Source organism: Neoarius graeffei, chromosome 15 (assembly GCF_027579695.1).
Source record: "Neoarius graeffei isolate fNeoGra1 chromosome 15, fNeoGra1.pri, whole genome shotgun sequence".
Taxonomy (NCBI): domain Eukaryota; kingdom Metazoa; phylum Chordata; class Actinopteri; order Siluriformes; family Ariidae; genus Neoarius; species Neoarius graeffei.
Genome location: NC_083583.1, coordinates 44,023,462 through 44,040,261, shown reverse-complemented (window position 1 = coordinate 44,040,261; position 16,800 = coordinate 44,023,462). Strand labels below are relative to the sequence as shown.

The 16,800-nt window shown below is 40.1% G+C and overlaps 1 protein-coding gene across 1 annotated transcript; it reads left to right on the top strand.

Moving 5' to 3' along the window:
- The first annotated feature begins 1,359 nt into the window (after positions 1-1,359).
- Positions 1,360-15,713, top strand: atp5f1d (ATP synthase F1 subunit delta). The gene is made up of 5 exons (XM_060940537.1): positions 1,360-1,625; positions 6,541-6,694; positions 7,737-7,825; positions 15,291-15,429; positions 15,604-15,713. The coding sequence occupies exons 1-4, from the start codon at positions 1,506-1,508 to the stop codon at positions 15,411-15,413; spliced, it is 486 nt and encodes a 161-aa protein (XP_060796520.1). The 5' UTR covers positions 1,360-1,505; the 3' UTR covers positions 15,414-15,429; positions 15,604-15,713.
- Positions 15,714-16,800: the final 1,087 nt, after the last annotated feature.

The window sequence follows — 16,800 nt, the reverse complement described above, 5'->3', positions numbered from 1 at the left end:
GCTGTACAAATACTTTTGGCTATCCAGTGTATTATATTCACCACTGAGTTTTGTTTCTGGTAGTCTTTAGTGTCTTAAAAATACTCATAATAATAATAGGTGGCATGGTGGTGTAGTGGTTAGCACTGTCGCCTCACAGCAAGAAGGTCGTGGGTTCGAGCCCAGTGGCTGACAGGGGCCTTTCTGTGTGGAGTTTGCATGTTCTCCCCGTGTCTGCGTGGGTTTCCTCCGGGTGCTCCGGTTTCCCCCACAGTCCAAAGACATGCAGGTTAGGTTAACTGGTGACTCTAAATTGACCGTAGGTGTGAGTGTGAATGGTTGTGTGTCTCTATGTGTCAGCCCTGCGATGACCTGGCGACTTGTCCAGGGTGTATCCCGTCTCTCGCCCATAGTCAGCTGGGATAGGCTGCAGCTTGCCTGCGACCCTGTAGGACAGGATAAGCGGCAACAGATGATGGATGGATGGATGGATGGATGGATGGATGTACCTTGGTGCAGATAAAGGGTCTGAAGGGCAGCATGGTGGTGTCGTGGCTAGCACTGTTGCCTCACAGCAAGAAGTTCTGGGTTCGAGCCCAGTGGCTGACAGGGGCCTTTCTGTGTGGAGTTTGCATGTTCTCCCCGTGTCCGTGTGGGTTTCCTCCGGGTGCTCCGGTTTCCCCCACAGTCCAAAGGCATGCAGGTTAGGCTAATTGGTGGCTCTAAATTGACCGTAGGTGTGAATGTGAGTGTGAATGGTTGTCTGTGTCTATGTGTCAGCCCTGCGATGACCTGGTGACTTGTCCAGGGTGTACCCCGCCTTTCGCCTGTAGTCAGCTAGGATAGGCTGCACAGCTTGCCTGCGACCCTGTAGGACAGGATAAGCGGCAACAGATAACGGATGGATGGATGTACCTTGGTGCAGATAAAGGGTCTGAAGGGCGGCATGGTGGTGTCGTGGTTAGCACTGTTGCCTCACAGCAAGAGGTTCTGGGTTTGAGCCCAGTGGCTGACAGGGGCCTTTCTGTGTGGAGTTTGCATGTTCTCCCCGTGTCTGCGTGGGTTTCCTCCGGGTGCTCCGGTTTCCCCCACAGTCCAAAGACATGCAGGTTAGGCTAATTGGTGTCTCTAAATTGACCGTAGGTGTGAATGGTTGTGTGTCAGTCCTGTGATGACCTGGTGACTTGTCCAGGGTGTACCCCGCCTCTCGCCCATAGTTAGCTGGGATAGGCTCCAGCTTGCCTATGACCCTGTAGAACAGGATAAGTGGCTAGAGATAATGGATGACAGGCCAACTGGCCTACAGGGTGTCAGGATGGGGGTGAAGGGTCTGAAAGGGTTAATGGACAGATAACTTCATTTCCCATGATGCTCAAGAAAGCGCGCGCGGTTTTCTGGGTAATCCCACTGTGCCCTTGCGCTCTCGGCTGCTCGCTGAATGACTGAGTCCTCGCTCGGCTTGAGGGTTTGTAGCTCGTTTATTCGCGGACTGCGGAGTGGAGTTTTGTTCTCGGTTCTCAGACAGGATGATGGCCGCGAGGTTTCTGCTGCGCCGTGCGGCTCCTGCGCTCAAACAGGTTCGCTGCTACGCCGAGGCCACCGCCGGCTCTCCACAGATGTCCTTCACATTCGCCTCTCCGAATGAGGTACAGACAGACTGTTCTCCGCCTCGGCCTAGAACCTTATTCACCTCACCACACGAGGGGATTAAACTCACACACTCGCATTCCTGTATAAATACTCTAAAGTGCATCGCAGTGCTTCCGCGGTCTCATCTGCTTCAACTGGGACTGTGTGAGTTCTGGTCGCGCGCTGCTATTAGTAAACTAGCTAGCATGCTAGCTAATCCCGTCACTAGATTGAATTGGGACTTTTCAGAGTTCAGGTTTTTATTGTTATTAATTATTTAATTGCCGTTACGCACAGAGGGACTATCTAATTATTATTATTATTATTATTATTATTGTGCAATATAAATATAACTTTGTTTTTAATTAAACAGCGTTAGCCTGCAGTTTTATTTTGTCATTAGCTCGCGTGCTGCTTGTTAAACCCGCTAGTAGTGCTGAGTTAAACCGCATTATATTAGAGCTTTCATTACATTAGGTATCTTGTTACTCTACTAATTTACGAAATACAACTTATAAGAAGCGGTTTTATCCATTTTGACCGTGTAACTTTTTAGTTTAAAGTCCAAATAAGTGTGTGCAGGCAGAAAGAAAGCTAGCTAGCTAACGTCAGTAAGCCGTCTTTAGCAGAACCGCCCTTCACCTTGACTGAACGTCTAGCTGAAGTCAACATACGGCTTTTTCATTCGCTTTACTTGTGTGTGTGTGTGTGTATGTATATATATATATATATATATATATATATATATATATATATATATATATAGGGTCATTCCGTGCCAACTCACCTCAGGGTCCCCACATCACCGTCTCAGATTTTGCTCAAAAAATTCTATAATCAAGAATCATATGTTTGTACCACACATGCAAAATATTAGCTCCCAATTCATTGTAGTTTTGGAACTACAGGCCTTTGAAATTTTGATGTCAAAATACCACATGACGAAATGGCTCTTTCCCCAACTTCAGAGACCCATAACTTTTTATTGCAGCTATCTAGACAGTTGTGTTTGCAGATTCTTACTGAATGATACCCACTCTTTTCAAATCTGTTGCCACAAAGCCTCTGAAGGACATACGTTTTGCATAATGGGAAGCCAAAAATGACGTTTTGGCCAAAATCACTTAAAATTCATTAAAACTCTAGGGGGCCTAGTAGAAATATGAAGCTAGTTAGATTTTTTTCCTCACTACATAGTAATTGTAGGGTTGTTATCTGTTCACAGAAACATATTTTGCCATGAAATTTCAATTCCTGAATTTAAAAAAAATTTTTTAACATCTTACGTCCTTTCCGAGGGGGCTAAAATAGGGCATTTTTGCCATCTTATTTGGTAATGTGGCTAGGGGTTTAGGATCTTCTAATTTTTTGTGAAGATGCTCTCATATAAGATGTAACTTCTCCCTGATTTTTTTTTTAACAAACGCCCCTTGCTTCATATTTTAATAATTTGTTTTGTACATGGACAGTTTCATCATTTTTCACTTTTTTCCACATTCAGAACTCTGTAACTCTACATTGGAAGATTCCTACTAGCAGCTATTTCAGATTTACATACACTGACACACAAATTTTCATATTTTAGTAGTAGTATGCCCAAGAAATTCATATTTTTCTTTCTATTGGGACCTAAAAACAGCTATTTGGCCAAAAATGACAAAAACGCTGGGCAGCTTTTAATAAACAAGGGAATAATGAAGGGGTGTTTTGCACACAAATTAAGGCTTATAAGAACCTAATCTAGGCATACACATTTCCTGAACAACTTTTACTGTATTGTATAGTATTTTTTGCAATTAGAAAATTTTAGGTATAATTGCAATTTTTGTTGAATATCCTTGGAAAATATAGAAAAATAACAACAAAATTCTGGAGTAGTATTTTTAATATACTTCAAGGTTGTGTAAGCACAAAACATTTAGCAATGAGGTTTTATTTACATATTAACACATTCAATGATCCATGATCATGATGTTGAAAAACATCACAAGATTTGTACATAATTTAAAGTCAAATATGGGCATCCGTGATAATGGGTTATTCATTCACAGGCAGTACAGTTTCATGTGATGTGCTAAGACACTCATAAACTGTCATCTAGTAGTACATAATTTAAAACTTAAGTCTTTCACAAGTTTGAAGTCATCCTCTGTTAGTTGGTATTGGCGTCCCCCACTTTTTATGTTTGGGGCCTCTACCACACAAAGGACATGAAGCAAAGGCACCCAACATTCATCTTTCCTGCTTTGTGGTGGCCATGAGAATGTGTTGCCTCGTCCTTGTCTCATGAAATTGACATACACATCATTTTCTTCTTCATTTCTGGTGACAATATTTCCAATGTACCATTTTCTGTCATAAACACAGGCAATATATATTGCTGCCTCTTGTGGTTAACTGTGGAGACCGACCAGTGCTCCATCTGGTGGAGCAAGTCGTAACTATTATGATTTCAAATAACAGGAATGTAAGACACATTTTTCAATTAAAAATCAACATTTGCTAAGGATATCATTGCTTATATATATATATATATATATATATATATATATATATATATATATATATATATATATATATATATATGGATAGAAAAAGTCACCACATCTTTAATTTATGAGGAAAATAGCCCATTCCCTCCAGAACTTGAAAAATATCAAGTCAACATTTTTGTCATTTTTGGCCAAATAGCTGTTTTTAGGTCCCAATAGAAAGAAAAATATGAATTTTTTGGGCATACTACTACTAAAATATGAAAATTTGTATGTCAGTGTATGTAAATCTGAAATAGCTGCTAGTAGGAATCTTCCAATGTAGAGTTACAGAGTTCTGAATGTGGAAAAAAGTGAAAAATGATGAAACTGTCCATGTACAAAACAAATTATTAAAATATGAAGCAAGGGGCGTTTGTTAAAAAAAATCAGGGAGTAGTTACATCTTATATGAGAGCATCTTCACAAAAAATTAGAAGATCCTAAACCCCTAGCCACATTACCAAATAAGATGGCAAAAATGCCCTATTTTAGCCCCCTCGGAAAGGACGTAAGATGTTAAAAAAAATTTTAAAAATTCAGGAATATAATTTTCATCGCAAAATATGTTTCTGTGAACAGATAACAACCCTACAATTACTATGTAATGAGGAAAAAAATCTAACTAGTTTCATATTTCTACTAGGCCCCTTAGAGTTTTAATGAATTTTAAGCGATTTTGGCCAAAATGCCATTTTTGGCTTCCTATTATGCAAAAAGTATGTCCTTCAGAGGCTTTCTGGCAACAGATTTGAAAAGAGTGGGTATCATTCAGTAAGAATCTGCACACACAACTTTCTAGATAGCTGCAATAAAAAGTTATGGGGGTCTGAAGTTGGGGAAAGAGCCAATTTCGACGTGGTGTTTTGACATCAATATTTCAAAGGCCTGTAGTTCCAAAACTACAACATAATTGGGGACTAATATTTTGCATGTGTGGTACAAACATATGATTCTTGATTAGAGAATTTTTTGAGTAAAATCTGAGACGGTGATGTGGGGGAGTTCCTGAAATTTAGGTGAGTTGGCACGGAATGACCCTATATATATATATATATATATATATATATATATATATATATATATATATATATATATACGTGTGTTAAAAAAAATTAACACACAATATTATATAACACTTTGTATGTATATTAAAAAAACCGTACAGTACATATACACATACATAGTGTGTATATGTACTGTATTTTTTAATATGCATACAATGTGTTAATTTTTTTTAAATACACCTTTGTGTGTGTGTGTATATATATATATATATATATATATATATATATATATATATATATATATATATATATATATATAAAATACACACATACAGGGGGCTGCTAAAGTAGGTATACAGTATGGATTATTCCAGTATTGTAATTGTGGTGCTAGGTTTCATTTAATTCATTAAAAACATGACTCTCTCTTTTTATTTTCATAGTTTCTATTATAATACATGTATTTGCAGGTAAAGTGGAAATTTAATGATGGCTGGTAATTTTAATGGAAGAGGAGCGCAAATGGATTTTGAAACAATCCTGGAAGACAGAGAATAGTGAACGTGTGCGAGAGCAGTGACGAGAAACATTTGCATATGTTGTTATTGATATGCTTGTATAATCAATAAAATAACGTTGTGCATGAACGTCTTGTTTTTCTTTACTGTATACATACTTTTGCAGCCGTGTGTTTTTTATATTTTTATTTATTTATTTATTTATTTATATTACATTACACGTATGTCTACTATATATGCAGGGGTGATAGCGTTCCAGCGCCGCGCCGGATTTCCGGCGTACCGTGGCTGGGGGGAAAAAAAAAAAAATCTAGTGAATTCCCTTTACTGTCTATCTGCGCATCTCAGAATGACACAGGACAATGGGCAAACTAGATTTTTTATTTTTTTTCCCCCAGCCACGGTACGCCGGAAATCCGGCGCGGCGCCGGAAAGCTATCACCCCTGTATATGGGGCGGCACGGTGGTGTAGTGGTTCGTGCTGTCGCCTCACAGCAAGAAGGTCCGGGTTCGAGCCCCGTGGCCGACAAGGGCCTTTCTGTGTGGAGTTTGCATGTTCTCCCCGTGTCTGCGTGGGTTTCCTCCAGGTGCTCCGGTTTCCCCCACAGTCCAAAGACATGCAGGTTAGGTTAACTGGTGACTCTAAATTGACCGTAGGTGTGAATGTGAGTGTGAATGGTTGTCTGTGTCTATGTGTCAGCCCTGTGATGACCTGGCGACTTGTCCAGGGTGTACCCCGCCCGTAGTCAGCTGGGATAGACTCCAGCTTGCCTGTGAGACTACATAGGAAGCAAAAGCAATCATTTCATTTGGTGTTGCATGTTTTAACATGAGTCATAGTGAGGCATTCAGTATTCACGCAACATGTTCCTGCAGGTCTTCTTCAATGGAGCCAGTGTGAAACAGGTGGATGTCCCTACAATGACTGGTGCCTTTGGTATCCTCCCAGCTCACGTCCCCACGCTGCAGGTGCTGAGGCCTGGGGTGGTCACTGTCTTCAATGAGGATGGCTCCTCTGCTAAGTATTTTGGTAACGTAATGCAGCAGTATTGCTTGTAACAGATTTCATCTCCATGAATTGAGTTAATTTTATGAGAACATCACGACAAGTCTAAAAAGCTCAAGCTTTCAGCCATAATAGTCTTTCAGTCAGCCTTCTGACGTTTACATGACCAGGGAAGAAAAACCGTTATGCCTGCTGCACTACATACACTGTCCGAGGCACAATCTGGCTGACAGAATTATATTTTCCTTGGTGGGTTCATTACAATGCACTCCAGATGGGCCATCTTTTCAGGTTTAGTAACATCTGGAAGCACTGACAAAAGCGAGTTAAATAAAGTTTTATGCAAAACTGTCATCAGTCTGCCTGCTGAGTCACCTCATTATACATGCAGAGGGAAAATAAAGATGCTGGTCAAACACTAACATATTTTGCAAATTTTAGAAAATGCCACATCGCAATAGTGAAAATGCTGGACAGTGATTTGCTGAACCCCATTTTTATTTTGAGGGCACAAAAGTAACATAATTATATAGTTCCTTAGTCTCTATTAATGCTAGCTTACAAGTTACGTTTTTTCCCCCAGCTCCTAGGCAACCTAAAATGTAGTGAGCAGCATGTTCGAGCTAATTTTTGTTCACCCCTGATTTATTATGCACAGGTAAACGGCTCCAACAGTGTTGTATGCTTTAAGAAAGAAGAAAATGGTGTTCTCTATTCTTGAGTTAACAGACGTTAACCATCAGACCTGATAAGCCATTCCTATAAGTAGTTTTACTTTTTTCCATTTATTAAAGCTTTTAAATGGTTCCACTTAATGTGCTTCTTGAATAGTGGACCAGGACAACAACTGGAATTTTATGGTCAGTGAACTCCGTGATATTGAGTGCTTAGAGGTGCAGTTATATCTATCTAACTTTTTTAAGCAGTAAACCTATTCAATTAAATCTGTTCCACAGGCTGTAGAACAGAGATGGGTTGCCATATTTCATGAGTTAAACACATGGGACTACTGGTTAAGTCATGCGTGACCCTGCAGTGATGTTTGGTTGTGTTCTGTGTGTTGCAGTAAGCAGTGGTTCAGTCACTGTCAATGCTGACTCTTCAGTGCAGCTGCTTGCTGAGGAGGCTGTTCCTCTGGATAGCCTGGACCTTTCTGTAAGAAACACATCACATCTTGTTTTCTTTAAAGTTGTTGAAACACTTGAATGATGGCTCCATAAAACTTTTTTCACAAAAAAAAAACTACACAACAGAAAATCGCACCTGTTAGAGACTCCACAAATCCTAAACCTATCCACCAGGTCTCCAGGTTAACGTTTTTCAGAATCACTCTGAAACTTTGAGCCAGCCATCCCGAAGTCAAAATTGCCAATCCCAAGTATGACATGTCTGTTTACAGAAAAAGTAATTTTTTCCATATAGTACAAATTTATATTAACCCTTAGAACCTGACAGACACAAATTGCATTCAAGTTCCAGGGCTAAAAATTAACTTCGGTGCTTGGTCGCCACTTGGGTCGGTATTCCAGAATTCTTGGTGGTCCAGGCCAAAATAAAGTGGCCCTTAAATTTCCTCTAGTTGAACATGGAAAAAATTTAAAACCATTTTTACTTGAATAACACCCCACGGTGTTCTAAATTATGCCCCCGGAAATTGATTAATCAACAATGATCAGGGGAGTTAAGAAGGTGAAGATGCTTAGACAAATACATAGACAAGGAATTATTTAAGTATGGTGTGTTTGTTTCCAAAGTTTCACAGCATTTGCAGTAAAATGGTTAGCCTATACTTTTCTCCTAGCTTTTGCTTCTTGAGCTGATACAAGAAACATCATGGTACAGTAGGCTGGTAGAGTTCTATTAGATTAGAGCTAGGTGCTTATGGTTATGGTATTTGGCGGACGCTTTTGTCCAAAGCGACTTACAATATATAAACACTACATTATTCGTAAACCAATACAATAATACAGTCGCTCTACTCTGACACAGCCTACCTTCCAGATGATAGCTGCTGCAAGACTGCAGGATTTCCCTTTTTTTGCTCCGGCTAGGCTCAACCTCAGCCTTTAAGCAAACAAACTCGCCCTCTCTTTTACGCAGAGTTTTGCCAATTTTATTACTGTGTAGATAATTGTACGTCTCTGTGCTTTTGTAGTTCCTTAGCTCCTCACCATCAACGCTCTCGCGAAGAATAAAATAGACGATGTCAACGCAGCTGACATCGGGCCACAGCTTCATGTCGTCTGTTCATTCCGTGAAGGTAGACAGATCATAATATCCCCAGAGCACGTCAGAAAATCAGACCCATGTGACCATCTTTGAGCTTACCTACCTAGCAGTTAGTGTTAGCTACAAACTTCAACACAGTGGAGTGGAAGAAAGAGCCCGGCTTCTGCTATGATGCAGCAATGAATCACAGGGAAGGTCAGAGTTTGGGAAAGTTATGTGCGGTGTCCAAAATCACTCACTCATTCACTACTCCCTGCTCACTATACAGTGCCTTGGAAGAGTATTCGTACCCCTTGAACTTTTTCACGTTTTTCCACCTTACAACCACGAATTTAAGTTTTTTATTGAGATTTTATGTGATAGACCAACACAGAGTAGCACATAATTGCGAAGTGAAACGAAAATGATAAATGGTCTTCAAAATTTTAAACAAATAAAAATCTGAAAAATGTGGTGTGCATTAGTATTCAGCCCCCCTGCGTCAATACTTTGTAGAGCCACCTTTTGCTGCAATTACAGCTGCAAGTCTTTTGTGGTATGTCTTTACCAGCTTTGCACATCTAGACACTGAAATTTTTGCCCATTCTTCTTTGCAAAATAGCTCAAGCTCAGCCAGATTGGATGGAGAGCGTCTGTGAACAGCAATTTTCAAGTCTTGCCACAGATGCTCAATGGGATTTAGGTCTGGACTTTGACTGGGCCATTCTAACACATGAATATTCTTTGATCTAAACCATTCCATTGTAGCTCTGGCTGTATGTTTAGGGTCATTGTCTTGCTGGAAGGTGAATCTCCTTCCCAGTCTCAAGTCTTTCGCAGCCTCCAACAGGTTTTCTTCCAGGATTGCCCTGTATTTAGCTCCATCCATCTTCCCATCAACTCTGACCAGCTTCCCTGTCCCTGCTGAAGAAAAGCATCCCCATAGCATGATGCTGCCACCACCATGTTTCACAGTGGGGATGGTGTGTGCAGGGTGATGAGCAGTGTTAGTTTTCCGCCACACATAGCGCTTTGCATTTAGGCCAAAAAGTTCAACTTTGGTCTCATCTGACCAAAGCACCTTCTTCCACATGTTTGCTGTGTCCTCTACATTGCTTCTTATGCCTGTCTTTCAACAATGGCTTTCTTCTTGCCACTCTTCCAAAAAGGCCAGATTTGTGGAGTGTACGACTTATAGTTGTCCTGTGCACAGATTCTCCCACCTGAGCTGTGGATTTCTGCAGCTCCTCCAGAGTGATCATGGGCCTCTTGGCTGCTTCTCTGACCAGTGCTCTCCTTGCTCGCTCTGTCAGTTTAGGTGGATGGTCATGCCTTGGTAGGTTTGCAGTTGTGCCATACTTTTTCCATTTTTGAATGATGGCTTGAACAGTGCTTCTTGAGATGTTCAGAGCTTGGGATATTTTTTTTATAACCTAACCCTAAACTTCTCCAGAACTTTATCCCTGACCTGTCTGGTGAGTTCTTTGGTCTTCATGATGCTGTTTGTTCTTCAGTGTTCTCTAACAAACCACTGAGGCCTTCACAGAACAAGTGTATTTATGCTGAGAGTAAATTACACACAGTAGGACTCTATTAACTAATTAGATGACTTCTGAAGGCAATTGATTGCACTGGATTGTATTTAGAGGTATCAGAGTACAGGGGGGCTGAATACTAATGCACACCACATTTTTCAGATTTTTATTTGTTTAAAATTTTGAAGACTATTTATCATTTTCGTTTCACTTCACAATTATGTGCTACTCTGTGTTGGTCTATCTCATAAAATCTCAATAAAAAACTTAAGTTCATGGTTGTAAGGTGGAAAAATGTGAAAAAGTTCAAGGGGTATGAATACTTTTTCAAGGCACTGTATAGGGAATTGCTATATAGAGGACTATATCATGAGCTCATTGGCAAAATGAAAGAACACTTGGACACTACTCCGCCACGCCGATTATTTACATCATTACTGTCGCACAGTTAAAACGTGCCGGATCAGTCGGCTGGTGGGTTTTCAAAATAATAAATGCATGCATGTATTTTTGTAATAAATCCATATTATCCTGAGTGTATTTCCCACATTTAATAAATACAAAGTACTTTGTGTCTGCTGCATCTTTCAGTTCTTTTAAATCAAGGCTGAATACAGAAAAACAATTTATAGTGGAATGCAATTTTATTAAATTAAATATATAAATGAAATTAATGATATGCAAACCAACATTGTCTCAAAAGTCTAATTATCTGAAAGGTGTCCTGCAAGGCAGAATTGAACAAAGTTCATTGTTTGTCATTTTGATTAAATATCAAAACGGCGAGTCAGTTTGAGCACTGATGCTGTTTTGATGTGTGATTTAGAAATGTGGCTTATTGTTAGTGAAGCTATGCCCAGGATTATACTTGCTTTTAACTTTTAAGTGTGATAGCTGCAGCATGTATGGTGTGTTATTCTGTATATTGATGTGCGCATCCAAAAAAATGAACCTGACTCATGCACGGGGTAAACACCAGGTAAACACATTTCTTAAGATGCACATTCTCCCTGGCTTCATAATTCCCACTATCTTCACTGTTTGCATTACTTTAAAGGGCATATCCTGGACCAATTTTGTTTTTGTTTTTTTAATATGAAAGTATGTCCCTGTACAGGCGGCACGGTGGTGTAGTGGTTAGCGCTGTCGCCTCACAGCAAGAAGGTCCTGGGTTCGAGCCCCGTGGCCGGCGAGGGCCTTTCTGTGTGGAGTTTGCATGTTCTCCCCGTGTCCGCGTGGGTTTCCTCCGGGTGCTCCGGTTTCCCCCACAGTCCAAAGACATGCAGGTTAGGTTAACTGGTGACTCTAAATTGACCGTAGGTGTGAGTGTGAATGGTTGTCTGTGTCTATGTGTCAGCCCTGTGATGACCTGGCGACTTGTCCAGGGTGTACCCCGCCTTTCGCCTGTAGTCAGCTGGGATAGGCTCCAGCTTGCCTGCGACCCTGTAGAAGGATAAAGCGGCTAGAGATAATGTGATGTGTGTGTCCCTGTACACACACATCCAGAAGGGTAATTTTGCACAAGGCCGTCTGTCTACAGCAGAAAAAAAATAAAATAACAAAACGCATCTGGGAAAATCCCAAGGGAGTCTGGAGCCAGATTCATGATGTCACCTGCAGAAGCGCCAGCAGGCTGCGCGAGCTTGCACGGTTTCAGTGCACAGCCTGTGTAGACCAAGTTTAGCAGCGAGTAATTTTGCATTGAAATATGGAATTGTCACCCAAGCGCAATGTTACTTCACCTTTGGATGAAGAATATAATGAGATGTCAGAATTGGGGCTTCATTTGTTTAGATTTGATGATGATTTCAAGTAGCGAAGATGACGGAGACAACACCGGGGATGTAAATAATACGGTCGTTTTCTCATAAACAAACCAGCGCTGACGTAGGATTCAGAAGGAGGCGTCTCGCACGTGACGTCACGAAAATCAATGTTTGCCAGGAAATCCAAATGCTAAGTTTTTTTCAGAGGTGGACCAGTTTGCCTCAAATGGCTTGATTTTCAACTGAATTTTTCTGGTATTGCGCAAGGTAAAAAAAAATTTCGCAAAATGTGACAGATATTTGACCAAAGTTTAATATAAAATAGAAGAATTACATTGATCTTGCTCCTGAATTTACCCGTGATGTGTGCTTTAAGAAAAAAAAAAAAGTAGCCTGGGCCCACCCATCCTAAGTGTGACGCAACACGAGGGCCTGTTCCGAGCTTAGTCTGGCCAGGCAGGCTATCTACAGCTTTTCCAAGCTCCCGAAAAATCGGAAGCCAATCAACTTTGAGCATCTCCAACGGCCCTGGGTAGAGGTGTGTTCAAGGCAGTGACGTAGTAGAACTGCGACCGGAAGCCATAGATTGTTTACAGAATCTATGCCGGAAGCACTTCATTCACATCACGAACATGGAGCAGCGGCAAGCCTTTAACACAGCGGTAGATGCTGTATTGAAAGCATTCAACGGGAAATTCTCATTGAAAACGGAGCAAAGAGCAGCCCTGGAGGTATTTATTGAAAGGAAGGACGTTTTCGCCTTGCTCCCGACCGGCTTCGGTAAGAGTTTAATCTACCAGTTAGCCCCGTCGCGTCGCATACGTCAGAGGAAAGAGTGATGTGATTGGTTTAAGCTTCGTCACAGCCTTTTCTGGCTTTGACCAGTAGCAAGCTGAGGCATTTCAGGGAGGCGGGTCAACCACGGGCTCTGGGAAACGGTTTGGCTTAATAGCTTGGCCAGACCAAATGCTCGCAGAGCTTTGAAGTCGCGTTAGCCAGGCTAAAAAAAAAAGGGGGGAGTGATCATAGAAGGCATTCGGGTGCTGCTAAGACCTGTTTTGGCTCTGATCTGACCCCTAGTGGACAAAGGTTGTAATCTGTAGATGTATGAAAGGTGAACAAAAACCCAGGCTCCTTCTTGTGTTGGGTAAGGAGCCTTGTAGCACCAGTACAAAAGTAACTTGAGATATCACTCATGCCTTGGCTGATTATCTCCATTCAGAAATTTTCATTGCTAGCCAAACTACTGTTGTAAATGTCCCATGGTAGATATGCCATTTTAACTTGCTTATATGTATTTGAAAGCGCTTTTTTTTTCACCTTTTTATTAGTTTCTTCCTCTGTGTTCTTATTGGACCTTTTTTCATGCAACCTTTTTCTTCCAGTCTCGTTCACTCTGCAGAAATTGTTTACTTTTTATTCTTCCAAGTGATGGCAGTGCTCGAGGGGTCTGTGTGTTTAATCAGGAAGGAAAGGTCAGTCCCTGTTAAAGTGCAGAGGATGCGTCAAATCCCCACTGGGAGACCTTTAACTCCCAGCAATATTTGGCCTTTGCATTGTGTAATCGCCACCATAACATGTCCCTCGCAGGAAAGGGGCCATGTTAATTTGCTTGACTATTGAGATGTCGCTCCTTACACACATGTTGCTGTGGGGTAATGTTTTGTATTTAAAGTCCTTAACTAAATGAGACTCTGAAACCATTTTTAAAAGCAAAATGTAAGGTGCAGGATGCTATTTATCGGCATAGGGGCAGGAAGGAAGGTCAAGTTGATCTGTTACCTGGTGCAAAAAGTTATCACTGATGTGTAAATGTTAACTTTTTTTTAAAACTAGGGTTTGACCATCAGATGCACCTTAGTCATACAACACCAGTGTTGAGATCATTGTTGGGAGTTGGTTAATGACTTGTTTTAAAGTTAAAATGTTATGTATAGCTGGTTTATGATGTTTCTGCTCAGGAAATTGATATCAAGTCAACAACTTTTGTCTGCATAATTGTTTATTGTATAAAATTATGGCAGTATTGTCTGCATTGTTAAATCTATAGTATTTGTATTGATATTGGATTTTATGCCACATGCTTGTTTTAATGTGTTATCGTTTCAAAACTAAGAGCTAATACATTGTTTTTCTTAAATTTAAATAGAAAAAAAACAAAGGTGAACTTTTTTAAAGATGGTCCACAACATTTAAACATGACTAGATGGTTAAAAGTATAATTTTTTTAAATTCTTTAAAAAAATGTAATTGGTAGCAAATCACTGTGAAATGAAAGGAACAAACTGCTTTGAGACATGTTATTAAAGCAAGACGGCCTTTCAATTTCATAAAATTGGTGAAATTTAGTTCCCTCTGAAATTTGGTAATTGTCATTTTATTTTGTGAGATATTACAGAAATAATCAGGCCATTCTGGCTGGGAAGTTATTTAATTTGAGGGTATTTCCGAGCAAATAATGTACATGAAATCACTCGCTGCAGACAGAGGAAGTCCGTGTGCGCATGCGCAGGGTTACCTTTTTCTTCTTCTTTTGGGTTTTACAGCTGGTATCCAGTGTTGCATTACTGCCATCTACAGGTTTACCTTGAGCGTGCACTGACGGTTCCATCATTCTGTCGCTAAACAAACAGCTGATCACACTGAGGTGCTCGCTGACCGCCGATATTTATTAGTTTGGTCCTGCGTTTCCTTTCCTTCGCAACATATCTTTTCTTCTCACTTTCTGTTACTGTAGTTGGTCTTTCACATTTCATTCGCACACTCGCGTCCTCCATTTTTCTCTCGTTTCAAATTTGTATCCCACAATGCCTTGGGTGAACGGGGAAAGCCCACCGTATGATGCATGATGTAGTATCTTGAATTGAGTCATGGTGAAGCAGGAAAAAATAGTGGAGAATTTAGGGCCACATGGCCCTAAATTCAATAATTGCTCTATTTAAAAAAAAAATTGGAAGTCTGTGATTTGAATTCAGTAGCTTTTGGTCCACTAAACAAATTAATTGGGTGTCGGGAAAATTCTTTTTATGACCTAAACTTAAAATCTGAAAGGCAGTCTACCTTTAAAGTTTACGTACAATTGTTTTGTTTGTTTCTTTCTTTCTCCTGTAGGCTGCTAAAGCTAATCTGGAGAAGGCCCAGTCCGAGTTGGTCAGTGCTTCAGATGAGGCCTCCAGGGCAGAAGTTCTGATCAGCATAGAAGCCAACGAGGCCATCGTCAAAGCTCTGGAATAAATTTGTCATCTTCATGGTATGTCTGTACAATGTTGATAGTGTGCATCATTCCATCCTTATTGTAATGATATCATGAAAACACACTATGCAAATCCTAAATAATACTTTAGGCATAGTGTTTATTTGTAATATGCTGATTTTATTTACTTAATCTTTTGGTACAATTTCACAATTTGATGTTTGTCTCCAGGTCAGAAAGTTCTTTGTCAATTTCCAAACCCAGGCGAAGTCAGTAACCGCAAGTCAAGCCGATTGCTTTGTACAGTGGATGAATATACCAATAAATTTATTTGGAAATAATTCATTGTTTACTGGGTTTTCTTTTTTTTTTTGGACAGCTTTCTTTTGTGTCCCCTACTGCAGGCATTCTCAGTGGTGGCTTTTTTTTGTTTTTTGTTTTTTTGCAGCCAGGAGCCCTTTTAACTGTAAAATAAATTTCACAGACCTCCACAGTACAGATTTATTTCATGCACATAATTCAATTATTTAAATAACTCATTGTTCAAATTTTGTACAGTAATATTCTGGCTATTTACTGGAGATTTTAATTACTAAAGGTCCAAAATATTCTTTGTAGACTGTCAAACTGAGTTAATCATAAATGTATATAATGGTGGCTTGTGATTTGGACCACTGCAACATAGTTTTTCTTTGAATCACAGGCCTTACAGTTTCAGTGTGCGTTGCCTGAGTGTATGATGGTCATGCAGTACCTCTGAGTGCCAAATGGGGGCAGTACTGTTCTACAGAAATCCAGTCCTGTGCCATAAGTGAACCCCGATAGTACTTAATAAACTGACACATAATGTAGGTGTAGTTTTACCAAGCTGTTTTTCTCCATAACTGTCATATATTAAAATTAATGTAGGAGTGCTGGTTAAAATTTAATTTGTCTCAAAAATATAGAAAAGTTGAATGTTCATTTTATGTGCGTTTTAGGGTACAGTCATTCTTACTCCAGTATGATTTGCTGCTTTTCACCCCTTTCATTCAAATAAATCAGCTTTAAAAGCATTTGATTTTCTGGTTAATACAGGGGCATTAAACTGACAGCTTAGGTCTTGAGCTAGTATACAGTGGTGCTTGAAAGTTTGTGAACCCTTTATAATTTTCTCTATTTCTGCATAAATATGATCTAAAACATGATCAGATTTTCACACAAGTCCTAAAAGTAGATAAAGAGAACCCAGTTAAACAAATGAGACGAAAATATTATACTTGGTCATTTATTTATTGAGGAAAATGATCCAATATTACATATCTGGCAAAAGTATGTGAACCTTTGCTTTCAGTATCTGGTGTGACCCCCTTGTGCAGCAAGAACTGCAGCTAAACGTTTCCGGTAACTGTTGATCAGTCCTGCACACCGGCTTGGATAAATTTTAGC

What these genes read in the sequence shown, in the direction of transcription:
- atp5f1d (XM_060940537.1), top strand. Translation starts at nt 1,506, where the DNA reads ATGATGGCCGCGAGGTTTCTGCTGCGCCGTGCGGCTCCTGCGCTCAAA. An exon ending in CATTCGCCTCTCCGAATGAG is followed by an intron (nt 1,626 to 6,540) that starts GTACAGACAGAC and finishes ATGTTCCTGCAG; the next exon opens with GTCTTCTTCAATGGAGCCAG. An exon ending in CTCCTCTGCTAAGTATTTTG is followed by an intron (nt 6,695 to 7,736) that starts GTAACGTAATGC and finishes TGTGTGTTGCAG; the next exon opens with TAAGCAGTGGTTCAGTCACT.